We start from the raw sequence: 27,664 nt of genomic DNA on the forward strand, positions 1-27,664 counted from the left end.
CACCCTCTCGCTCTCTTTCCCCCCAATCCCCCCTCTCTCTCTCTCTCTCTCTCTCTCTTTCTCAACACTTAGCAACAGGCGTTGGGGAGCGGTGAGCTATTTCAGCATGTTATATCCTCGGTGAGTCACATGCATCAGGAACTCCAGGATTGCCATGGAAACCAGGGACGCAGGTGGATGCTATCTTTGCTAGCGCAGGTGAAAGCTATAACTGAAACCGCGTCATTCTGACGGTGAGTTGGTGAATCTATTCATGGGGACATTTTTTTAAGGAAACTCGTTTCTTTATTTGAAATACCTCAGCGGCAAAGTAAAGAAAATGGATTTTCATTTTCTTTTTGATTTTGTTATTTATTTTTATTGCATGCATTTTTCTTTTCTTTGCTATCGTTTTCTATTACTTATCTATTTTCTTTCATTTATTAATATTTATTGTATGCATTTCTTTTTACTTTACCTATTTTTTCTTTTACTTTTCGATTTTATTTTATTATTTCTGTTTATTGTAGGCATTTTTTTAACTAACTTTGTTTTCTTTTAGTGATCTATTTTATTATATTATTTCATGTTATTTTATGGGAAGAACTTTGAGTCTGTCTCATGACAAATATGGATGAGGATCATTCATATTTGTTGATATCGATACCATTTCTGTTATTCCTTAAGGAGCTGAGTCTTTATCGATACCACTATCAATATTTCTATTAATTGTTGTGATGATGACACATTTTTAGTGATGAGGAAAATATTAAGGAAATACATAATTTTATTTTAAATGACATCAGTAGTTCTACCTATACATACTAAAATTATTAGAATACTATAGAACTGTATTAGTAATACAGATACATGAGTAATACAGTATTACTCATGTTTCTCACCAAATACTAAATTTACCTTTTCTTTATGTTACATTTGACCGCATCATGATAGCCAAACAGTCGTTTTACTGAGCCAATCTCAACACATCATCACGCAGCACATCTGAAACTTTATTTTCTTTTTAAGATAATTGGCTTGTATGCTGCCGATTACAACACCGATTTCACAATTGGATAACCCTACAATTTTTAACTGACGGGACTAGCGACAAAGTCTGTGTGTGCGATTACCGCTCGTACTTTGAGTGGATGATTAAGACGGGCCCATCTGTGGTGCGACAGGAGAAAGAGGACACAGAGTCTTTTTAACTCAGAGACAGTCGAAGGTACTGCATTTGGCCTTTAGTTGATGCACAATGCTAATGTGCTTGGCCATTGAGGTTGTGTTCCCCACTTTACAATAAATAATTTTCGCGCTTTTCGCCCGTTCAGCCATCCTCGCAAGCAAAGTTAACTGCCAGACTTCACTTGTTTTACTTGTAATACCTGTTTGCTTACAATTCCATTCAAAAACATTGGTGGACACGCTGCAGTGATTGGATTGATTTGATTAAATGCCGTGACGCGACTCAAGGGACACAACATTATGTTACAGGACCTACGGGACAAAAAAAATAATAATTGAACGACGGGACGGGAGTCGATGGTGGTATCGATAAGCCCAAACATTAATGATTTTTGGGTTTTGAAAAAAGTGTAACCGTGTCCTTGATAGAACCGGGTTTCGATCCCCATCCCAAATGACAAGTGCTTATAGTTGCCTTGACTATTGAATAATAAAAACGTTTTGCTGGTCTGTTTCTCCATCTTTTCCCAGAGTCGCTTGTTTAGACTTGATGCTTACAGCGAATCGTATCATATGCGCACCATAAGGGGCGGAGTGGGGCACTTTTTCATAACGGGAGCTTACCGTACCGGCCTTGCGCTGAGTTGTTGGCATTTATTAAGAAATCCTGATGGGGGAGGGGGGTGGAGGCTGCGGGGGGTTGTTTGGCAAGGAATCCTGACAGGGGGGGGGGCAGGGGAGAGGCCCGGGGATCTGTCATGAATTTTGCAATTGGTCGTTCGCGTGACCTATGGTACAGCGGCCGCCAGGGGGTGCCCGCGGCCCAAATTACTGCCGCGGCCCACATAAATGGACCGGCCCATGGGGAAAACTCCCGATCTTTCCGAAGGCCACTCCGCCTCTGCGTACAGCATTTAAAGTCGCCCTTTCAAACAAAGCATGAGGAATCTTATGCCGTGAAATGTAAACCATTCACGAGTATGACATTCCAATTTCAAGTAAACAATACTGTTTGTTTATGCATAACAAACTCGCTGACGCAAAACTTTTCAACTTCAATAATTTGTTTTTTCTTGCTTTTTTCTTATCTACTGATTTGCATTTAGATTAACTTTAAGGGATGGAATACTGAACAGAATACTTGGGATGGATGAGGTGTTTGTTAGGTAGAATTTTTTTGTCAATTTTCATCAGCTTTTAGACTCTTAAAGGCACCCAGTGCAACTTTCGAGGCTTAAAAATAAACATTCAATTTCTAGTCTTTTTTACAACAATGCCGCCATTTTCTTTATTTTTTGTAACCTACAATAAATAAAGCAGGCTTCCAGTCAATGGAAAAATGGCTTCTCCCCACCGGCGATTGTTGTTGTTTACGATTTTCTATCAGTTCTCACCACACAGCGACGTCTCATCTTTGCTCCTTGAATGTCGATATGTAATGGTATGGAGTTATTGAAACTTACTACGTGTAAAAAAGACTAGAAATTGAATGTTTATTTTTCATTGAATGTTTACATAAAGTTGCACTGGGTGCCTTTAAAGTATCAAGCCATAAGCTGTGTTTTTCCAGTCTGTTTTGTTGAAAGTGTCTTTCGTTTTTGTTCATTTTCTTTAACGAATACTGTTGGTTATTGTACCGAGGAGGTGAATGGCTAATAGTTAGCGACAGGTGGCATCTACAGCTAGGGTTATATAAGCTAAACACAAATTGACAATTACCCCGCCCAACACAATTTTCTGTTTCTAGAAAAATATATAAATAACATTGTATTCTCTTTTTCTGTATGCAAACGTGGTGCGTGCACCATCAAAAACAGACAAGGTGTTGTTCCTAACCTATGGTGTCTGGGTTGTTGTTGACCTCAAACTGGATGCCTCGATACAGCTCTCTGGAGATGAGGCCGTAGGCGGTAATCATGACCACGCCCGGAACGAAGAACAGCGTCAGCAGCAGCAGAACGTACCTGCAGGAGAGAGAGAGAGGAAGGGAGGGAGGGAGGGAGAGAGAGAGGGGGAGGGGGTGGGAGGGAGGGATAGAGAGAGGGGGTAAGGGGAGGGAGAGAGAGATTGGGGGGAGAGGTATAGTTAAAGAGGGAGACAATGAGAGAGAGAGATAGAGAGAGACAGAGAGAGAGAAAAGAGCCGGCGAGAGTTAAAAGGACAGAGAAAAAGCAAGTCTTTTTTTAGGCCTTATGGTCGCAAATGACAACAAACAGGAAATAGACGACCGAGTGATTCATGAGATACACCAAGATCAACAATGGCCGACAAGCCCTTTGGAGCAACTGCACAATTTATTTAAGCAACCCCCTTTATCACTATGTGCAATAACCCCCTGACATCTTGAATGTATTTACTGTTTTGTTATGTTTGTTATGCGTCTATTTAGCATGGAGCCGACTGTGAACATTTCACTGCAATGTATTGTGTATGTGACAAATAAAATCAATTGAGGCCGAGCAAAATAATCAAAGCAGTCCAATTAAAATGATCGCAAATATTGCTGCATGAACAAGTTTTACGGAAATAACAACCAAACACACTCTCTCTCTCTCTCGTTTTTTTTTCTGTGTCTCTCGCATGAATATATTAACCGTGGAGCACCGAATTAATTCATCTTTGATAACCAGAGGCGCTACGGTCAATCTGTTCGGAAATGCATTCTAAAAAAGGGTACCATGTGTGTTTTTCCACTTCATGATGGGGAAAATGTTTTTTGGTTGTTTTTTGTACATTTTCGATTAACGAATGCTGTTATTTTTTGGCGGGAAGGTGAAGGGCTAACAGCTAGCGACAGGTGGCTACTACAGCTCGGGCTGTTTTAGCTTTAAACAAGAATAAGACACAGACACAGACACAGACACAGAGAGAGAGAGAGAGAGAGAGAGAGAGATTTGATTTTTAAAACCCTTTTTATTTTCACTTTATCAATTTCACATAACTTAAAACAAAAACAAAATCAAAAACATAACCTACAAAAACAAATGATAACAAAACAAAAGAAATTACAATCAAATAAACACGCGTAATAATCACTCCTTCAGGCCAACCCTTCCCGGAATACAAGTTCCCCCTCTTCCACCTCGCACAGAGCTGCTCCACAACACCACCTTCTGCTGAAAGTCTCTAGATCTTTCATTTCCCTGTAGAATCTGTAATCTATTAAGATTCTTGATCTCAGACTTCTGACCAAATACACCTTTAAAAAAACGACCAGGTTGGACTCAACCTTTCTCTTGCGGCTTATATAAATAACCATTTTTGATTGCTCAATTATAACATTTTAAAGTTCACATTTGTTACTGCAGTTTTTCCTATATTTAAAACCAAAAATAAAAAACAATTTCGGGAAAGATTCCCCAAAAGCCATGAAAAGCATCTCTAAAAAGGGGAAAAGAGTGGAAAGTCTGGGGCATTCTAAAAAACAGTGAAAAATGTTTTCCCTCTGTGGACAAAAGGGACAAACATTAGAAACACTGGGATTTAAAAGCGAGATAAAAGAGTTAACAGCCACTATTCCATGTAAAAGTCTCCATTGTAAATCAGCAATCTTCTTGACCAATGGTGGTTTGTACAGTGCCCTCCACTCAGGCCTCACATCCTCCTTCACACCAAAATGAGCCCTCCAGGGACTGTCTGTTCGACCATTCAACTTTGTCTTGTTCAAAACCTTTACACAGAGGGAGTACGCAACTTTACCTTTTAAGTCACTAAAACCAATTTTCCTTGTATTTAAAAACGTGCCAGTGCAGTCTTTAAAATCAGGGACAATATCAAGGTTAGGGAAAGGATCGTCACCGTCAGGAACTCTAAAACCATTGTAAAACGTCCTTAGAAGAACACACTTGTTTCCAGTCAGTTGTTGTAAGTAAGTAAGTAAGCTTTATTTGTACAGCGCCTTTCACAGAGCAGGGTCACAAGGCGCTTCACAATATTGCCACACAATCACCCATTCATACACACATTCATACACCGACGGCGGAGTCAGCCATGCAAGGCGACAGCCAGCTCGTCGGGAGCAGTTAGGGTTAGGTGCCTTGCTCAGGGACACCTCGACACTCAGCTAGGAGGAGCCGGGGATTGAACCAACAACCTTCAGGTTAGCAGCCAACCCGCTCTACCTCCTGAGCTACTGCCGCCCTACAGCACCAGGTATCCCCAGGCTGTCTCCCATCCAAGTACTAACCAGGCCCGACCCTGCTTAGCTTCCGAGATCAGATGAGATCGGGCGTGTTCAGGGTGGTATTGTCTCCAATGGTCCAGTGCTTGTTGGACGAGCCGCATTGATCTCATCCCAATTTGTTCAGCCAAGGCTGCGGCATCCTCCAGGTCTGGCCCGGCCAGCTCCACCACCTGCCCCAAAGTTGTGACCTTGGATTTGATAAACATTCCTTGGAACGTTGGTCCGAAGGTGGCATGCCTTGAGAATCGTCCCCCCGAAAGCACTGGTTCATTGAGCAGCCAGTACAACGAGGCGGGGCAAACAACCCTTTCCTTCTTAAAAAGAGTCCACACGTTATAAACACTACGGTAAAAATCAGGAATGTTGTTAAAAACACAAGGGCTCAAATCTAGTAAAAACAGTGATGCATCCAATCCATATTCACCAACACGTCTTGAAATGGAACATGCCAGGGGTTTCCACACCAAGTCCTTGGACCCTGTTAGAAATCTTTTGATGAACTCCAGCCGGAAAGTGGCTCTTCTGCTGGCCAGATGCATAAGTCCATGTCCGCCGTCTTCCTTCTGGAGGTACAGGAGGCTCTGGGGTAGCCAATGGAGTTTGTCCCAAAACGCATTCACCAAAATAGCCTGCACCTTGGGCAGTAGATCAGGTGGGGGGTCGACACATGTTAGCCGGTGCCACAACATGGAAGATACCAGATTATTTAAAACCACCACCCGGCCTTTATATGATAGCTTGGGAAAGATCCATCTCCACTTCCTGACCCTTCCCTCAACTATTTCCAATGTGTTTTCCCAATTTTTTTTCATGTAATCCTTGCTTCCAACAAACACACCCAAATACTTTATCCCACCCCTTTTCCACACTAGCCCACCTGGCAACTTTACACCTGTGGCTACACCTTTGCTGACTGCCAATGCCTCACTCTTAGCCCAGTTGACCCTTGCGGATGAAACTACGCTGAAGTTGTTTATAATATCCTCCATGATAGAGACGTCTCTTTGATTCTTGATAAAAACCACCACATCATCAGCATAAGCAGAAATCTTAAAACAACAATTTCCCCCTGGGAAAACTACAGCTGACAATTTTTTCCTTATGTTATGGAGTAGAGGTTCTATGGCCAGGGAGTACAGCATCCCCGACAGACTACATCCCTGCCTCACACCTCTCTGTACTTCAAAAGGGCCACTCAAACCACTGTTGATCTTCAACATACTCTCAATGTTGCAGTACAGAACCTGGATCATGGCTATGAAACCAGGGCTGAAACCAAAAAGCTGCAGCGTGTGCCACAGGTAATGATGTTCAACCCGGTCAAAAGCCTTTTCCTGATCTATGGAAATAAGACCAGTCTCCACTCCCAAGAGACTTCCAAAATATCCCGAATCAACATGACATTATCAGTGATCAGCCTGCCAGGCACACAATAGGACTGGTCAACATGGATCACCTCCGCCATCACCTTCCCCAGCCTTGTAGCCAATACCTTGGACAACAACTTATAATCTGTGCACAGCAGAGAGACTGGCCTCCAGTTTTTAAGTTGCTGCAAATCACCCTTCTTAGGAAGCAGCGTGATGACGGCCCTCCTGCAGCTCAAAGGTAAACACCCTGAGGCCAGACTGTCTCTAAGGACATCACCGACGTCTCCACCAATGAGTGACCAGAAAGACTTATAAAAATCTGCAGGCAGACCATCAATGCCAGGAGCCCTGCCACTTTTCAAACCCAGAACTGCAGCCTGCAGCTCCTCTGCAGTTAGGACCTCCTCAAGGGCTTTGTTGGGCTGGACCTGAGGAAGACCCTCAAAAAATGGCAGGTCTCTGTCAGAAATATCTCTGTCATTTTTTTTGTACAGCTCCTTATAGAATCCTGCTGCATACCTGCATATTCCATCAGGATCAGACACAGTTGCTCCGGTGTCAGTACGCAAAGAATGGAAGATCTTCCTTTGACCATTCTGGCGCTCAAGGCTGAAAAAGTAATGTGATGGGGCGTCCATGTGCGTTGCATCCATAAAACGGGACCTGACCAGCGCCCCCTGTGCTTTGACGCCCAGCAGACTGCTCAAAGCTGTCTTTTTTACTGTGAGTGCCTCAATATGGCCTCAATCTCCTGCGGACTCTGCAAGAGACTGCAGATCCACTAACTCAATCTCCAGCTCTCTCATTGACCTGGCTCTGTCCCTGCTAACATTGAGAGTATACTGTTGACATAGTTGTCTGATCCGGCACTTGCCCACATCCCACCACTGTTGTAAGGAGGTATAATCCCCCTTACACTTCCTGTACTCAACCCAAAAAAAAAAAAAAAAAACTCTACAAAATTCCTATCAGCCAGAAGAGTAGTATTAAAATGCCAAAAAGCACATTTTGTTTTTACCTTATTGATTAAAACTGAGCAATGTACCATACAATGATCAGTAAAACCAACAGGAATAATAAAACTGCTTCTAAAAATATTGAGGTGGTGCTTAAAACAATAAAACCTATCTAGCCTAGCTAGTGATAAAACATTGTCTTTTGTGTGAGCCCAGGTGTACTGTTTCTGAATACCATGGACACTTCTCCACACGTCCCTCAACTCACAAGACGCCGTTAGACGTGAGTCGCCTCAGAGAGACAGGATGAGGCTCCAGGTGATTCCTGTCTAACCTAGAATCTTCAGTACAGTTAAAATCACCTCCTAAAAATAAATACTCATCACTATCACATTGGCTTATTACTTCGCCAAGTGTGTATAAAAACAATAACCGGTCAGTCCCTTTGGTTTGGGGACAGCCACCGGAGGGACCCCGTCAGCGGCAGACGCCGGGGGAACCCCCGCACCTCCGCTCGATGATGCACAAAAACGGGCAAAGTGCCCCTCCTGTCCGCACTTGAAACACTTCAAATAGTCCGAAGTGGCAAAGACTGTGTAATAAAAAAATTCTACCTTGAATTTCAAGACTAAATTGAGATCAGCTTCATTATTCTTTAGGATCATGAAAACGTACCTTCTGTGGGTAAAAACGTGCTTTACACGGGGGACTTCCCCCCAAGTCCTACCAATTTTATGGGAGACACCAGTTGTCCGTACCGACTCAATTCTCTCCCCAACGCCTCGTTGCTTATGTACGGAGGAACGTTCGCAATTACCACCCTTCTGGCTGGACTTGCAAGCGGCAGAACTTGAGTAAATAGATCGCGAATCACTACTCCACTCTCCACGACACTATTAACCTTGACCACCGCACTATTCATTCGCTAGGCAAACTTAACGGAGTTACACCCCACTTTCTCCCCAATCGCCAAGCAACACTCCTCCACGGACACCTGCGCAGCGGGGGAGAGCTTTACGCCATGCTGCCGTGAAAGCTTTTCCCCACCCGCCTCCGAACTCATACCTGCGGGCATTATGCCCTGCCAGGCCGGTAACGATTTTAACGTTAACGAAGTTACACGAACAATCCAAACAAAGATGACAAACACAAGCTAACCGATCCAACTAGAGAGGCTACTTAATACAAAAAAAACAAAAAAAAATAGACAATAATAAAGCTAGAAAAATCACTCACTCACCACGCCAAACGCTCAGCAGCTCTCGCTCACATTCGCTCACGCAGGCGTACGACGAGAGAGAGAGAGAGAGAGAGAGAGAGAGAGAGAGAGAGAGAGAGAGAGAGAGAGAGAGAGAGGATAAAAGACAGAAGACAGTAGTCACGTTTCCATCTAAAAGGTGTTGCGAATCTTTCGAAAGTTTGCAAAAAAGAAATTCAAATTAGGTGCGTTTCCATCAAGTGGTTGGAGCGGAAAAACTACAAACATTCCAGGGCTTGTCGTATCCCTTTGATAACATCCTCTCTTGGGCCCTGATATATAGTGGAATTGCGTTGTTTTACATCCAAACCAGCTGTAATGTTTTTTTCTTCTCCGATGAGAGCAAGGAAAAGTTTTACGTCTTCAGCGGTCCACACATATCTATTATTCACATTGGCCATCTGATCCATGGATGTATTTAAAGGATACATGACTGGAATTACTAGGTGTCCATATATCAGGGATTAATGGACACGGTATAATTAAAGGATATGCAAGCATAGACATCCTATATCATATATATATATGATATTGGATGTCTATGTATACAAACGCTATAAAATATATATGATGACGCAACAAGTTGATGTCGGCAGGGTTGCTATGGCCGGTCGTTATGCGGAAATCGGAAGGACGTTGTCAGTCCTGTGTTCAATGTTCGAAAAGCGTATTTCCATCTCCCATTTTGCGCATTTACTCTTTTGCATTTCTCAAAACCCACCTCAAGCGAGCGGATAAACTTTTTTTGCAAATTTGAGGATTTTTATGCAAATGTTGGTGTTTCCATCACCGTTTACTGATTCGATACTTCAAAATTCGCATAAAATCAGGGGGACGGAAACGCAGCTAGTGAGAGCGTGAGAAAGGGTGACTTTAAGCGAACTCCTCCAGATGAGGACACAGAGTGGTGTGCTGACCACTGATGGTTAACGAGTAACAGGTGTGCCGCCTCCCTCAGCCCTAGAGCCCAATCAGACTTACCCGGGGATTCCACCGGACGCGTTATGGCAACGTTACGGCTGCGGCACGGAACGGCTGCGACTCTGCCCTGCTTGCATTTCCACCGGGCGCGTTATGGCAGCGCAACGTGCGTTGCGAGCCAGCCGTATTCACGCAAGATCACGAGATCACGCGATAATTCCGAAACCTAATGTACTCAACTTTCACTCCCAAAACGACTGCAATTAAATGCCACGCTTTGACCTTCCGGCCGTTGCCCTTATAAAAATTATGATTTGATACATAAATTACGTTGTGATAGGCTACATGAGCTGAGTATTGTGTTTTATTTTGAAAATTGACCGGATGCTCTATGGCTTTTACTTTTTCACTTCCTGCCCTGCTCGATCTGCTCTGTTGAAATTGACGCGGTTCTGCAACGGCTTGCGGCAAAAATAGAAATGCTACGGAATGACAGCGCTGCGGCACGGCGAGCCGCTCCTGGGACGCTGCTGAGACGTTCCGCAGCCGCGCCCGGTGGAAATGGTCTCATTGATTAGAGTGGAACCTATCTGCTGCGGTGACCGCGGCCAAGACGTGCCGCAGCCGTAACGTTGCCGTAACGCGTCCGGTGGAATCAGGCCTTTAGACCAGGTGACGAGGGTCCTCTCTTAAACTGACCTATAGTCAGTTTAAGGAATTCTGTAATCGATGAGAGATGACACCATCGATGCAAAAAACGATATTTCAAGTGAAAAATTAAAAAACAACGTTGTTCTATTTTGCCCCAAAAAAATCTAACTTCAAGTGTAAAAGAAGAACATAGTATTATTTTTTTCAGAAAGAAAGAAAAATGAATTATGAGTGTTACACCGAAGATTACCCTTTAAGATAAGCTAGCCAGTGTGATAATTTACACCATTTTCAGTGTTAGCACACTAAGTTCTATCTCTGCCTTGGGCCTTTGATTAATGAGGACCAGCAAACCCAAAGCACACCCAGACCTCCAAGTCTGATTACTTTAATGGTTTAAATAAATGCAAGGCAAACTTTCATTAAGTCCCAGATTTTTCTTTTTGAATCGCTAATATCTTTTGTATCACTGTGCATTGAACAAATGGGTTTTATAATCAGCACAAAGGTCTCACACACACACCACCCCTCCCTCCCCCACACACAGAAAGACAAATGTACACAGTAAGACACACACATACCCGATATAAACAATCAGACACACACACACACACACACACACACACACACACACACACACACACACACACACACACACACACACACACACACACACACACACACACACACACACACACTAGAGGCGACCACACAAAAATAAAATACATAAAACCTAAAGGCCCACAAAAAGAAAATAGATTTGGACCATAACTCACTGACTCACACATTTGTATAGAGCTGGAGGTCAATAGATTCTTAGAACTCCCTTCTCCACACACTGAGCTTAATTAAGAATAGCTCAGCCAGAGACTGAGAGAGAGCGAGAGCAAGAGAAAGGGAGACAGAGAGAGAGAGGCAGAGAGAGAGAGAGAGAGAGAGAGAGAGAGAGAGAGAGAGAGAGAGAGAGAGAGAGAGAGAGAGAGAGAGAGAGAGATAGACTGCAAGTGAGATGGAGAGAGAGATTTTTTGATTTTACAAACCAACTTTATTTACACATTAGTTATATTCCATGAACATTAATAAAGCGCAATTTGTGCGTGTCTTTTCATTTAAAAATTAATTATCTTTTAAAAATGTGTGCAAACAGCAAGTCATCCTCCACAACAGAAAAGACAATGTTTTTATAGCAACAGCGATTTTTTTTTTTTGTGTCCAAATCTCCAATATTGAACTCTAGCCACAGCGTGGCTCTGATGTTGCAGAGCCAGACTGTGCGTGAATCCTGTACTTCTTTGTTTTCCACACGTTTTTTTCTGCTAATGTAGATTGCCATTTTTGCTTCCCCCGAGAGATAATTTAATAATTGGCACTTGTCTTTTCCTTCTTTTTTGTACTCATCCCCCATGATAAAACCATTCTCAGAGAAATTGACACCAAACAAATTAAAAACCAATGCTAAAAGACTGTAAAACTGTGTGAGCCTCTTGCACTCATGAAAACATGAAAAACAGTCTCACGGAGATTACAAAAAGGAACATGCTCAAAACAGCTGGATTAAGAACAGAAATAAAAGAATTTGAGGCGATGGCGCCATGTAAAATTCTCCCCTAGAGGTCGGCAGTCCGCTTCTGGAGGGGAGTTTTATAAAACGACTTCCACTGTGCGCCGGGCCCATTGCGGCCCCCTACCCTGTTGGTCCACACAGTGGGGGGGGCGATTGCTTAGCCCGGCTCGGTTGTTGCGCTTCACGCAGTTTGCATAGACAGTTTTTTTATCAGTCCTGTTTACTGAGAGCCTACCAGGGGACTCAGGTGGACATCAGAGAAGGGGTCAGCAGGGTCTGGTGTGGCTCTCCCTAGGTTGTAGTCCATCAGAAGTATTTTCTCTTTAATGGACAGCCTCCGAGCTCCAGGATTCTCCCAGCCACTCGGTGCGATCGAAGTTCCAGCAGAGTGCCCAGGGCCCCAGCATTGTTACTTACATGTCTGAGAATGCAGCTGGCCATATTCCTCTAAACCAAGTCTGTCGGTCCAGACAGAAACTTTTGTAAAAACTGAATTCTAAAACTGGCTGTTCTACTGGCCAGGTGGATGAGGCCCTGTGCCCCCTCTTCTCTAGATAAAAACGGCAGATAAAAATCCACCATCTTCCTTTGAATTTGGGCCAGTAAGCCTGAGGGAGGGTCAACACATCCAAGACGGTGCAACAGTTGGGAGGCTACTGGATAATTTAAAACCAAAACTCTACCTCTATAGGACATTTGCGGCAGTAGCCATTTCCTTTTTTTTTTTTTTTTTTTTTTCTGTCAGTTCTTCTGGACTATCGTTTCCTTCCAAAGAAAAACACCAACGTACTTTAAACCATCCCTCCTCCAGGTCAAATTTTTGGGAAGAACTGGGAGACCGCCACGCCAGTCACCGACAGCGAGGGCCTCGCTCTTCCTCCAGTTAACCCTCACTTCTGATGTTGCTGTAAAGTCACTAATAATACTTGTTAAAATGTCCACATCTCTTTGGTTCCTAGTCAAAACAATGACATCATCAGCGTATGCAGATAAAACAACATTCCCATTAAAACCAGGTAAAACCAGACCTTGTAGATTGGAGCGTTTTTTGCTGAGGAGGGGTTCTAGGGAGAGTGCATAGAGCATCCCGGACATAGCACAGCCCTGCCTGATGGCTCTACACACTCTAAAAGGAGCACACAGACCCCCGTTAAATTTCAGCACACTCTCAGCCTCACTGTACAAAACTTTGATCTTGGCTATGAAACCAGCGCTGAACCCAAATTTCTCCATAACTTTCAGAGGAAGGTGTGTTCAACGCGGTCAAATGCCTTTTCCTGGTCTAAAAATCAAATCATTATAAATGCCAATAGAGACCTCCCAGACATTCCGAATCAGGTAGACACTGTCTGCCATGGAGCTGCCGGGCACAGTACGTCTGGTCCCGATGGATGGACTGCTCCATTGCTTCCCCCAGCCTGTAGGCTTTGGACAGAAGCTTGTAATCCACACAAAGCAAAGACACAGGCCGCCAGTTCATTAGATCCTGCAAATTCCCCTTTTTTGGTAGAAGCATAATAACTGCTCTATGGCAGGACATTGGCATGGAGCCGCAGGCCAGGCTCTCATTAAAAACATCCAACAAGTCTGCAGATACAATTTCCCAGTACGCTTTATAAAATTCCACTGTCAGACCGTCGATGCCTGGAGCCCTCCGCCCCTGCATGCTCTGCAAGGCGGCTAGAAGCTCCTCAATGTGCAGAGGCCTCTCTAGCTGTGCGTTGGTCTCCATAGAGACCTGAGGTAGCCCACTGCAGAACCCTTCCAGTGTGTCCTTCTCCTCATACTCCAAAGAGTAGAGGGAGGAATATAACTCAACAGCCCTTGCTCTTATCTGCCTTGGCTCTGTCAGCTCCTGGCCTGTGTCTGAGAGCAATGTGTGGATTACACGCCTCTGTCCGTTCTTCCTCTCCAGGCCGAAGAAGAAGCTAGAGGGAGCGTCCATCTCAGAGAGGGTCTGAACTCGGAGCGGAGGGCTCCAGGCATCGACGGTCTGACAGTGGAATTTTATAAAGCGTACTGGGAAATTGTATCTGCAGACTTGTTGGATGTTTTTAATGAGAGCCTGGCCTGCGGCTCCATGCCAATGACTAATGCACCTTGTACTTTGGTGTCCAGCAGGTTAGCTAAAGCTAGCTTTTTTTCTTTGAGGATTTCAATATATCCCCGTTCTCCAGACGTTCTCCCCGTTCTCTCATCTTTTCCAGCTCCACTATAACAGTCTCCGAGTTCTTCATAGATCATAGATGTCCTGTGAGACATTGAGGGTGTGCTGCTAGGCCTGTCACGATAAGCAATAAATCAATTAATTGCGCGATAAATTATAATGAGCGATAATTTTTTGCCGACCGCAATAATTTCCATTTGCCCTCTTTTTTTTAAATCATTGCTTAATTGGCCTAATCTGAGAAGAAATCGATGCCATAAACAGAAATATTATAGGCATTTATTACACGGGTCTTCTCAATGCCTTGGAACGCTCCGTTCACTTGCATAGATAATAGTCCGGTAAGGCCGTGTTCACGTCTACGTCCGTTTCCTTGCCTTGTTTTGGTGTGTTTCCCATTTTACTTTGTTATCTCTGTCTTGTTTCTCCCCATGTCCTGTCAAGTTTCCCTCCTGTGTGATTACTGCTCCCTCCCCTAATGTGTTTCAGCTGTTCCTCGTTGCGTGCCCTGTGTTTGGTATTTAAGCCCTTGTCTTTCCTTTGTTCCTGTTGTCGGATCATTGTAGTTCGTGGAGAGTTGTGTCCTGTGAGTTACCTGTGTTCCCGGTGTTCCCTGTGTTACCCGCGTCACCTGTGATCTCGGTGTTCCTTGCCTTTTGCGTTAATAAATTATCCTTTACCCGAACTGTCTGCTATTGGGTCCTACCTGCCTGCCTGCCACCCGCTAACCGTGACAGTCGGGGCTTATTTTCCCGATAACGACCGGCGTTATATACATTATATATATTTATATATATTATATATATTTAGTAGAATAGGCCTAATTAACAAATTTTGGATTGAAATCGGGCTCATAATTACAGGGAACAACGAGTAACGTGTTAGTTGTCAGTTGTTGCATGGTCTGTATGGGAGGCAGAGCCCTGGGGGGTATACCACGAAGCTTGCTGAACATACCCAGGCTTTCTTGGGAAAACCTGGCTCGACAGAGCCGCAACTCGCAATCAGAGTTAAATGGTACCACGAAGCTCACTTGAGATTCAATTAGTTGAACCAGGTTTTCCGCTTTAGGTTCAGTGCGCGTTCACGTGAAAGGGGCGTTTTTTGCGTAATTTTTCTCACCTTTACGATAGATCAAGCAGTCTATATGAGTAAGTGAAAAGATTCTGCATATTGTCTGTAAAATAACTATGCCAAATGCAGAATTGTTCGCCATTAATCCAAATAGAATGATGATGATTTAAAGATGCATAAGCAACGTCCATCCTGCCTTATTCTATCATTCAGGGAATTCACTTTAAATACACCCTATTTAAGAAATGTATCGCATGTTTTCGACCGCTGAGAGGTAGCGGCTGTAGCGTAGTGGATTAGTATAAGACCCGAACGCCAGCGACCGGGGTTCAAATTCGCCGGTCTATCATCATGCATTTTACCCCCATAGATGTGGTGCCAGCACGGCCTTGAAAATATGGGTTAGAGTTCGAAATAAGCACAAAAATATAATTCCATAAGCTTTAGTGAATAAGTATTCCATATGCATGAGAATTAGGACTTTTTAAGCTTCACATAAATTTGCGTCACTTGGGAGTCGAACCCCCGCGCAGAAATTCCAGACTGACGCGCTACCTCCACTCTAGCACTCTGTCACGGAGACACAATGCGCAACAGTAATCATTGTCTACATAAGGTCCAAAAGGACGATCAAATAACGAACACCCTCTGATGAGATTCTGTATCTCTCATGAAGAACCCCAATTTCGTTGTTTGCACAATGACAATAAAGTCTGAAATCTGAATATCGTCAGACGATGCCAAGGGATCGGTTCTGTCCCGTAAAACCCTCTGTCTCCGGAGAGACGCCTGTACGAGAAGTGCGCTGGGGTCCACGGGAACACCCACAAATGGTGACGCCATTGTCAGAGGAGGGGCTAGGAAGCTGCGCACGCCGATTTAAGTAGCCGATCTCCGGCTAGACTAAGCCGAAAAACTGCTCCCGACCAGGTTTGGTTGCGAGCATAAGTCACCATGGTGATACAGCGACGCTAAAAGAGATCGACTTTCGTGGTACAACTAACCCAGGCTTGGAGCTCAACATACCTCGCTAACCCTCTAAGCGAGCTTCGTGGTACAGGGCCCTGGCGTTACACATGTTTATTATTTTTGAAGTGCAATCTTGTTTACATCCTACATCCGTTTCAATTTTATTTATTTTGTTAATTTATTCTGGATATTTTAAATGTCTTCCAGACGTCTAGTTCCAGTGTTCTTTAAAAATAAAAGTTTATAAATCTTCGAAAGGGCGTACTTTATTATCATTATATTAGTTGAAAATCGCAATAATGTCTTGCGCAATTAATCGCCCTGAAAAATGTATTATCGTGACAGGCCTATGTGCTGCTGACATAGAAGTTGAATTTGAGTCTTTCATTGGTCCCATCACTGCCTAAGACTACTAAAATCCCCCTTTGTCTGCCTAAAAACACCCCAAAAATAACCCAAAACATCCTTAAACTTTCCGTCCAATGTTAAAATGAGTTTAACAGAGTTTTTATTGTGAGTTTTAACAGAGTTAAAATGCCAATCTGAGCTTAAAATTTTTCTTTGCTTAAAATCTCTAATTAAAACATGTCATACAATCAAAGGATGATCACTAAAACCAGTGGGCATAATTTTACACATAAGGGGGACATACATTTGTTTTGTTTTAAAAGTTTCATGAATGAGTGCCCTTTTTTTTGTCTCCCTTGCTCCGTTAACATTAAGACTTCCCATACTAAAAACCTCAGTCATGAGTGGGATATTTAAAACGAAATAAAGAAATTAAAAAAATGATTTAGTTAAGACACACATTACGAGTATCTACGCTCATTGCTGTTCATCTGCCTTCTTGCTTTCAGCACCAGTTTCCTCAGTCTGTATATTTCTTGGTCTGTAATGCCAGATTCAAGTCTGTTGTTAGCATAAAATCGGGCAGAAACATAGAATGCTGAAATGTCTGGGAAATGTTCCTCGAGCTTAACTCCTTTTACATTTTTGGTGCCCTGAAGAAAGGACTTAAATCTCTCAGATGAATATATTTTCATTTGCTGACTACAACTTACTTTTCCATGTCTAAGATGTCACTGTCATCTGAGAGACATTCCTCTCCACTGTCACTGTCTGTCTGTGCGGTTTGTTTTTACCAGTCTGCCTGTCTTTCCCCAACCTGCTTGCCTTTGCATCAATGCTTTTGTTTTTAGCCTGCACTCTGCGTTTTGTTGCAGGCTTTGGCCTTCCTTCTGCTGCTTCCTCCTCCACCATAATCTCCTCTTCTTCTACCTGTTCCGCCCTGACCTACCCTCTTCTCGCCCCTGCATCTCACTGTCACTGGCTTCACCTGCCTTACCTTCTACTGTTTCCCCAGATTCAGCTTGTTTACCCTGTGATTCACTAATCTCACTCACCTCTTTCATCTTTTCCTCCCAAACACTTCCTCCTATTGGCCCTCATTTATCAAACAAACGTAGAAAGGAGCGCAAATCTGAACGCATGATTCATCTTACGATAGGACCCACGTGAGATTCACGAAACTTTCGTATCACACCAATCCCAGCGTACGAAGGATCTTGGTGTTGATAAATACGGCGGCTGAGATCGACCGTAATTAACGTAACACACCCATATAAAAGCACGTCTTCAGAAGTCTCGCCCCTAACTTTTACGACATGGAGAAACGTCCAACGGTAAAAAAAAAGAGGATTTTTTCCGAGACCCAAATGGAGACGCTTGTGTCACTGGTGGATGCGAACCGTCTGGTTTTGTTTGGTAGCCTAAAAGCTGGCATTAAAGGCAAGCAAAATAATGCTATATGGAAGGAAATAACTGTTGCAGTGAATAGTGTTTCCAATGTTCATCGGGCTATGGAAGGTTTGTTAATTCAATTAATTAAATAATAAATTAAATGTAAAATTTCTGTTATCCATCTTAAAACATTTCACATATATGCTATTGTTTGCATTGCGTTAAAGTTATTTTATTCAGAATAAGGTGAAGAAAAAATGGTCCGACATGAAGCTCAACACCAAAAAACGTGTTGCGGCTGTGAAGCGGGCCAAGCAAGAAAGGGGAGGAGGCCGGGTGGACCCTAGCCTTGAACTGACGGCATTTGATTGACGGCAATATTATGCAGAACCCCACATGCTAAAATAATATTGCAGGTCTTTTCTGGGCTGTAGAGCAACGTTCCCCCCGCTGACCCGATGGACATCCACCTGCCCTTGAGTAGGCCTATACATCGCTCCACTGTTTCCCTTGTGCGCGTGTGAGCGCTGTTGAAGTTGCGCTCTTGATCCGTGTTCGGATGAGCCAGAGGAGTTATTAGGTACTCGTTCAGGGCATAGCCTTTGTCACCTAGATGAATCACATCAAACTTTTAGTGCGATGTCTTAAACGTTTTTCAAGAGAAAAGAAAGTGTGACTGCAGCGTAACTCACCGAGGAGATGACTCTGACCATGTAGTGCGTCCTGATGTAGACGATGCCCAACGTTGCTATTTTGGAAAATAAAAGAATCGTGCGTGCCCCCAGGCCATCGGGCTACCATGTTCAGGATTGACATTCTGGCATCGCAAATAATCTGAACATTAACTGAATGGTAGCTTTTGCGGTTGATGTACGCGTAATCATTAATAGATGGTGGCTTCATACGTACATGGGTACAATCAACCGCACCAATCACATTTGGAAACCTAGCAATAGCATAAAAATCCTGTTTGATTCCAGTTTGCTGATCGTTATTATATGGGAATTTAATATAACGTTCGGAGAGGGACATTATAGCTGGCAAAATTGCTGGCATGGTTCGGCTAATACTAGGCTGGGAAATACCAGACCTGTCCCCGATCTCCCGCTGAAAGGCCAAAAACCCCAAGGTAGAGCACACCTGCACTGGCACGCACAGGTATTGCGTTTGATCGCCTAGTTTCTCGCCTTAACTGTGGCTCCAAAGCATTGCATAGCTCCATCAGGAGATGCCTTGGAAAACGACTCGAGAGCCATTCATCGCACTCCATAAAAAAATCGGCGCGGTCTCGAAAAACTCTCTCGTCTTAGACGTGTGTTGAGGTCCTCTAACAGAGCCAGATCTGCCATCGCTGAGACTCGACCACCTATTTGGCAAAGCTCCCTAGACAGCTGAATAAACATTTCACCTGTCACATTCTAATTATTTTCATAGCAATACTGTTTTTAATTAGGCCTGACTTGATTGTAATTGTTTGAACGGCAGGGCTAATTCCAATTTATTTAGCAATTAATACAGATTTGCAACATGGCCATGCCAGATCCGTCCTCGAATCAGCAGATTCGCCTAGCAGTCACAATCATTTTGCAGATCTGCACCAACTTTGCGCCAGACCTGTCTGTAGCGCTGATCTTTGACAGCCCGTACGACCGGTGCGGACCTGATCCGGGGCAGCTGCGCGGGGCAGCTGGGCAGACCGGACGCGCCAGAATTGAATTTAGTCCGTCCTGTGGGTGCGGGCCTGACACGGCGCAGCTCCGCAGACAGAACGCGAGTCACGTGACAACGTTTTTTTCCCAGCAAGTCAGTACTTCGCAGAGTAGTAGGCTACTCGACTGACGACTACACTACTTGAACCGTCTTTGCAATTGGTAAGTGCATTCTAAAATGAAAATACATTTTAAAAGTTCAATGATGTTGGAGCCTTCTAATCATATTAAACATACACGTTTACTAACTTACCGGTAGTTTATACTCACTGTCATTTTGACAACCGGAGACCAGTCAGACAAGCTGGTGAGCTAGGCTACAGTTATCTGATAATCATAGGTTATTTTAAAGGTCCACAACTAATGGGAACATATGGATGAATCTGTGAGATTAGCTTGTTATTCACCAAAATCAATAGGCATTAACCGCACTCACGAACATGCACTGTGCTAGGGCTACACTGCGGTGGACGCCGCTAGCCGCAGGATGAAAAGCCTGCTTGGTGATTCCCAGTAAAAGCGGATCGGGAATCGCGAATTCAAATCGCCGGTGTTGTGCCGAATTTCGACCCCCCCGCATATTACGACCCCCCTACGCGTGAAAGCGCATTCGCTTATTGTCAACGCCCCATACTTTCGTTTAGTTCGAGGAGCTCTTCCGTCGGACAATATTAGTCAAAATTAGTGTTTATATTATATCACAACATCACAAGTTGAGGAATTTATCACAAAAAGCGATGGCATGTTTTAGGTTGTAAGTTTTAAGATGAACGCATCGCAATGGAACCTCCGACGACCCATGTACGCTACAACATTCACGACAATGAACTACGAGAGCACTTAAATACGTAGTAGTTAGAAGTAATAAATGTATGCATTATGTTATTTGCTCAATTTTGACAACCTCTTGGTAGCCTACCCTAGAAAGCACATTTAACTGTGACAAATCCAAAACTAAGGAAATCCTTTACTATGTACAGACTCAGTGAGCACAGCCTCGCCATCGAGAGATGCCACCACAGTCCTGTGGTGCCTGTGAAGTATATTGGATATATTCAATATATATTCAATACATATTCAATATATCCAATATATATTTTGGATGTATTGAATATATACTGGATATATTCAATACCCAGCCAATTTAGCCTGGCATATTCATCACCCCTCTCCTATTTCTTGTTTGCAAAGTCTGAGAAACGTATTGACGGCTGAGTGTTGATTGTTACTGAAAATACAACATTTTCTTCATTATGAAGTCTTCGGCTTTGAACTTCAGGTGACCTTTCACCAATTATCACGAGAGTTTTAGGTAAACATCTACGAGAGTTTAGATGATAAATCAAAGCACGTGTTGAAGATGGATCCCAAAATATATTCCGAAATTTTAGATTATAAATGCAGATGCATTTATCCTGAGGGCTTGTCCAAGCAGGAAAAAAATATTTTCCGCAAGAAGGCACTTCTATTCCGCATTGAAGGTGAGAGACAAGAAGTAATGCAAATTTCGGAGTGAAATTCAAGGAACGAAAAAAAATAGCTCATATTATAATGTCACACAAAAATGTGTGAGATCAATGTTGTTTCAATAAAATATCATTATGTTACAAATATTTACACTAAATATTTATAGTGTAGGCCTACCCTACATAGGTGAAGCTATGTAGGGTACACAGGGACTCAAGCTAGAGCTGGAAACCCACCAGCAGACAGAACAGACACAGACAAGGAGGGATACAATTAACACACTAAAACCTGAGATCAAAAATCTTGCTTTTAATGAGCTGTGTAGTATGTTGTATGTCCAGGTGAGGGTCCTGCTCTGGAAGAATTGAGTGTTGAATGTACACCATTCAGAGATCAAATTTTAGATTTTTAGATTTATTTATTTTTAATTACGGTCAGAAACCGTATGTTGGCATGCAAACCACCTGACTGCAATGCACTCAGGTGGTGTATGCATCAAATTAAACACAAAGCCAAACAAAAGGTTAATTGGCTATTACACTATACTAAACTATATTATAGGTTTCACTATTCTATAATGTTAATGTTGCCGTTCTGTTTTGTAATGTTATAAACTAGGCCCTACATGTCTTTGTCATAAAGTAATTTTCTACAATTTCACAGACAATGAACTGTATTATGTGCGTCGCAAGGCGACATCTACTGCCAGTACAACCAAAGTTGTCTGTGGAAAAGAGGAGGCAAAGGCAATTTTCGCAGAGTTCCACAGCAGCAGTATCGGAGCGCACTGTGGGCAGCGAAAGACCAGAGATGCCATCTCTGCCAGATTTTATTGGCCTGGCATGTCTTCAGAGATTGACTCATGGGTGATTATACTAAATGGTTTTTTTCAACAGTATTCCAAATTCAAGCCTTTTCAAGTGAAGATCATATACATTTCTGTATTTTAACATTTTAAATATTGCTGTTTTAATAAAGGTGGCACAGTGTGTTCCATGCCAGGCCAACACAACGACCATAAAGCGTGAGGTGGAGTATATACCCATCACAGTATGTTTTCTTTTCTATTACGCTCCTAATACAACTTGTGTTTTGTATGTCTCAACAATAATAATGAGTCATAATGATTGATGCGATGTTTCCTTATTAAACATTTTACATTTATATGAAATATGGAAAACCAAATATAAAAAGGGAGATATTTTTGTCATTCATTCATTTCTTCTTGGTTAAAGAGCCATTTGAGCTGGTCGGAATGGACCTCATTGGGAAGCTGACAGTCACCGACAGAGGGAACCAGTACATTTGCGTCATGGTGGACTACCTCACTAAGTGGCCACAAGCTTATGCCCTTCCATCGAAGACAGCAAAAGAAGTCACTGGGTGTCTCTTGAAGTTTGTGCACCAATTTGAAGCACCTAAGAGAGTCCTCACAGACCAGGGGACAGAGTTTGTAAATGCTGTAGGTTTCATATGTACAGTATAAGCTGGACCACAGGATTAAGTCACAAGTGCTGCTGGCTTGTTTTGTCATTTCATGAAATTGGTTAAATACTTTCTTACACAATGTCCTTAACTGTTTCTCTTGTCATTCTTTACTAATAACAGCTCAACAAAAATGTTTGTGAAGTATTGCAAATCAAAAGGAGTCTTTGTGCTCCGTATCATCCACAAACCAATGGTTTAGTGGAAAGGATGAATGCAACCATACAGAGGTATGATCTCTATGTTTTAATTGTAATAATACTCACTATAAAATAATGTTGTTCTAATATGTTATTTTATTATGCTATATCTTTGAAAAGCTCAAAGGTGAAAATCTGACGAGGCAATATTAATCAATCTTTGATGGTATCATCTCTTCAGAGCACTTTGCAAACTGGTGGGAAACAACCCCAAGGAATGGGACATGCATCTCGATGCGGTAATGTTTGACCTAAGGACAAAAAAACAAATGACCACTAATTTCTCGCCATTCTATATGATGTTTGGAAGAGAGGCGCGATATCCATCCCAGATCCCAGAGCAGTACCAGGTTAGTACAGGCTTTTAACTACTCAAAATATTCAATACTACAGACTGAAATACTAATAAATGTGGAAGCTTTTCTATAAATATCACGCTATAAACTTAAAATACATTTTCAGATTGACAGCAGTGTCGAGGACGCTGTGGCCAAAGACAACCTGACCGACTCTGCCCTCAATATCAGCAAAATTCTCTCGTGTGCTGAGGGGAACACCAAGAAAGCACAAGAGAAGATGAAGAGGATGTCCCAAAAATCATCGATGCAGAAATTCAATGTTGGTGACATGGTCTGGAGGTTGAACATTAGGAGCCGGCAAAGGAAAGGAGGCAAGCTGGACCCCAATTTCCTGGGGCCATACACTGTGTTGTCAGTTGAGAACAAAAGTGCTGACTTGGTGGACGTGAATGGTGTTGTCTTTCCAAAGATCAATATTGACCACCTGAAGCATCACCATGCACAGAGTCCTCACATCCCCCAAAATTTGAAGGGAAACCTCAAGCTAGCCGGCACCACAGTGGCAGCATCCACCCCAGCACCAGCATCCACCCCAGCACCAGCATCCACCCCAGCACCAGCATCCACCCCAGCAGCATCCACCCCAGCACCAGCATCCACCCCAGCACCAGCATCCACCCCACCACCAGCATCCACCCCAGCACCAGCATCCACCCCACCACCAGCATCCACCCCAGCACCAGCATCCACCCCAGCACCAGCATCCACCCCAGCACCAGCATCCACCCCAGCACCAGCATCCACCCCACCACCAGCATCCACCCCACCACCAGCATCCACCCCAGCACCAGCATCCACCCCAGCAGCAGCATCCACCCCAGCACCAGCATCCACCCCAGCAGCATCCACCCCACCAGCATCCACCCCACCAGCATCCACCCCACCAGCATCCACCCCAGCAGCATCCACCCCAGCAGCATCCCCAGTCACAGACCCAGCAAAATGTATGTGATATGAATGTTTGGAGATTTGCTGAAGTTCATTATATATATGTATAAACATGTGATTTATAATCTAATGTTATGGTTTTCTACATGTTAAATATTATGTGGATGCTTCCAGTATTTATTATACCTTAATATTGCAGATGTAGAAGAAGCTTGGCAGGGAACAGATGTCTATGTGCTGCTCTCAAAAATAGGGCCATACCTAATCTTCTTTGCCGACATCGCAAGAACCGCTCCAGATATGGAGTTTGAGAGTGAGGTAAGACCTCACCTTGCTCATAGTAAAGGACTAACTACTTTCACGTTGTTATATATGTTGTTGGAGCATATATTTTTGACATCACTACTCTGGTATCACTTATAGTACAGTTTAATTTATCAGGATCATTAGCATTTTAGTACTCTGTTTTTCCATTGTAAGTGTTACATTTGACCTACCCATGTAATTAAACAGCATTTTATTCATCTAACTGATTATCTTTCTTGTCTTTATTTCTTTCAGGTCATGAATGCCTACATGCAGCTACTGGTGCGAGACTTTAATGCGAAGTCAACCGACAGGGCTATGGCAATAGACACATTCGAGATGTCCAACATATGGAAAAGGAAACAACCAAAAGTGAAGGTTAGGGAAAGCTTTTCCTGCTCCAATACTGAACTGATGTGTCTCTACAAAGTTATGAACTCCATAAATAATTGGAACTTTTTATTCTTTTAGCTGGATCCACACATGTACAAGTACATCCTTGGGATCATCAATGAGAACCACCACTGGAAACTCACTGTAAGTGAAATCTTGCGGCATACATAAAGTCGTAAATTACTCTTACGATCCTTTATTTTATTTTACATACTTATATTCAATATAGTCTACTTGCCATAAAGTAAGTGGTAAATTCCAGTGTTGCCATGTGTATGTGTAGGTGATTTGCAGTGTGACTTTTAGTAGCATAGATCTCCGCTAATGTATTTTTTATTATTAAAAAAAATAAAGGTCATGATCCCATCACAAAAAAAGGCTCTCTTACTCGATCCTCTTGGGGAATCCAGTACCGACATAAATAGGTGCAAAGATGTAACAAGGTAATCTGAGATTTTGCTCTTGGATTTCTATTGGGACGTTCATACAGAGTGTATAGCAATCCACTACAGTTACTTTTCATATATTTCAGAGCCTTCATGAGACTTAGGGGGATCAATGTGTCCAGATGGGGATGCGACACAGTCCCACACCCTCGTCAGACTGACAGTACCTCCTGCGGGCCCTTTGTATTGAAAGTAAGTGTTAGGGGATGGGCCAACTATGATTTAAATAAAATTAACACTTTGTCTGTCAGTGACAATGTATCCAAAGCCAATGTCATTCTTAATGGTAACATAACAGTAATTTGTCACATTTAGATCAAAATATTAATTTGTCTTAACTTGTGCTTTTTTCCAGTTTGCTGAATGTATCCTTAAAGGTGAAAACTGCAAATTCAATACATCAAGAAGGTGTAGGGGAAATGCGAAGGGCAATCGCAACTGCTCTCCTTGAGAATACTGGTAACTATTTCCCCCATGAAAATATGTAGTTATAATTCTCTTTTTAGGGCTACTTTGCAAAGACAATGTAATATAGAGCAACTGTTACAGTTAATTTAGGTCATTATGAGGAACATAATGACCTAAAGTCATGATCTTTTATTAGATGACCTGACTGAGGTGTGCCACCAATGTGGACAGACAGACAATCCAGAAACAGACGAGGACGTACAATGGGTAAGACATGTCATAATTTATTATATATATACCTTTATTTTCAATCAGATGAACAGTATTGTCAGTGTTAATAGCACAGGAGTTGGTGCCACTTATCAAATTACCAAAACTACTTACCAAGTATGAACATTTCAACTGATATTGTCAATATCAAATTGTTTCGATTTCCTGTGAACGGTGCCAACGCTGGTATCATCAGAGCTGTGCAAAACATATGATGGAATCGCCACACCTCTGTCTAGCCTGTAACACAGACAGGACAGCCAGGAGAGAGAGGGCACTGGCACGCTAGGTGGGAGTGGTGGGCGTGACATACTGTACATCGGTGTACCAGGTAGCTTTTGTTGATTTTCTATATATTGTACTTATTTTGTATTTATTGTAGTTGGTTTGGCTTTTTGTTTTTTCTTTTTACATATGTTGTTCTAAGAAATTGTTTATATTTGTTTTAATTGTGTTAATAAATGTTTTGTTCTGAATGTTTGAATTGTGTTAATAAATGTTTTGTTCTCAATGTCAGTGTAAAGTCTACTTCCAGCTAACACCCTTGATCACGCCACCAATCCCTTGAATGCAACTCACTCCTCAGATCACATCACAGCAATTCTAGTCACCCATGCACGCACATCACTCCCTCTATTTAGTTCAGTTCAGTTCACCCTTTCCTTTGTGAGGTATTGTTTGTTTTCACCACAACCGTACTGTGCCTTTTCAAAATATTACCTATATATAATGAATTACCCGTGCATCAACCTGTTTGCCTGACTAACGTAGTCTCCGACTCCTAGCCTGCTCCCCGCCTGGACTTCGCCTACCCATCTAATTTCCTGTGTATGACCCCCTGCCAGTCCCTTGACCCATATCCAGCCTCCTCCTTGGGAATTGTGTTAATAAACTATTATGCTCTGCGTTTGAAACCCATTCTTGCCATCCTTCGTATTCATTACAGTCAGGTTAAGTTGTTTACATGTTGCTTGGCAACGCGCTACGCCCTGACAACTGTTGGCAGATTATTTGTATTTACTAAATAATAAAACCACATAGTGCTTAATAAATTAAAACAATAGACACGTATTAAGCGGAGTTATGTATAGGGAACAGTTAGCTCAAGAGAAATAAAGATAAAAAGGTGAACAAGAGCCAGACAAAGTGACCAGTTGGCTATAGCCAGCCAGGCCTACGTTAAAGATAAACAAATTAAAGTTACTGTATTTCTGTATTTTTCCCATTTTTCCTCCTCTTCTTTTGTCCTCTTCCTTCCCTGGGCGCCAGAGTGTTTAGGTTTCTTTGACATTGTGATGTGCAAATAGATAGCTTTCTCCTCTCCGGTCAGAATGGCGCTCTTTTATTTTACATGTTATGTTGTCTAATATTTATTTATTGCCTAAGTAATATAAACATTGAAGTTGAAGTTAGATGAATACAGTATGCAAAAAAATAAAATAAAAAAGACTTATTTTTGGCGCCCCCCCCCCCCCGCCAAATGTCCCCTGTTGTGACTACACGTCTGATTTCTACAGTCACATCCAGTGACCTAACGATGTAAGCCCAAAAATGTTGAAGTGTCTCAGACCTTGCAAACAGGAAATAGGAGGGGGGGTTGAAATACGGCAGGCTAAATTGCCTGCCGAAATACACCCCCCCCCCGCCAAATGTCCCCTGTTGTGACTACACGTCTGAAATTTATACGGTCACATCCAGTGACCTAACGATGTA

The 27,664-nt window shown here is 42.8% G+C and overlaps 1 protein-coding gene, 1 long non-coding RNA gene and 1 pseudogene across 3 annotated transcripts in view; 1 reads left to right on the plus strand and 2 right to left on the minus strand.

Moving 5' to 3' along the window:
• The window catches only part of LOC130385937 (cholecystokinin receptor-like), a 95,638-nt gene that overhangs the window by 1,859 nt on the left and 66,115 nt on the right, over nucleotides 1–27,664 (minus strand). The window contains exon 4 of the mRNA XM_056594724.1: nucleotides 3,004–3,131. Coding sequence (XP_056450699.1) covers nucleotides 3,004–3,131 — 128 coding nt within the window. The remainder of the gene's footprint in view (nucleotides 1–3,003; nucleotides 3,132–27,664) is intronic.
• Nucleotides 5,305–5,423, minus strand: LOC130386780 (5S ribosomal RNA; annotated as a pseudogene).
• Nucleotides 24,335–26,706, plus strand: LOC130385454 (uncharacterized). 2 transcript variants are annotated; one of them, XR_008896015.1, is made up of 7 exons: nucleotides 24,335–24,446; nucleotides 24,690–24,812; nucleotides 24,906–24,971; nucleotides 25,182–25,270; nucleotides 25,360–25,465; nucleotides 25,629–25,732; nucleotides 25,878–26,706. It is a non-coding gene; the product is annotated as an uncharacterized LOC130385454 (long non-coding RNA). The 2 variants fall into 2 exon arrangements; XR_008896014.1 differs by having other exon boundaries at nucleotides 24,335–24,812.

The sequence above is a fragment of the Gadus chalcogrammus genome, chromosome 7 (assembly GCF_026213295.1).
Source record: "Gadus chalcogrammus isolate NIFS_2021 chromosome 7, NIFS_Gcha_1.0, whole genome shotgun sequence".
In the NCBI taxonomy this organism is placed as follows: Eukaryota; Metazoa; Chordata; class Actinopteri; order Gadiformes; family Gadidae; genus Gadus; species Gadus chalcogrammus.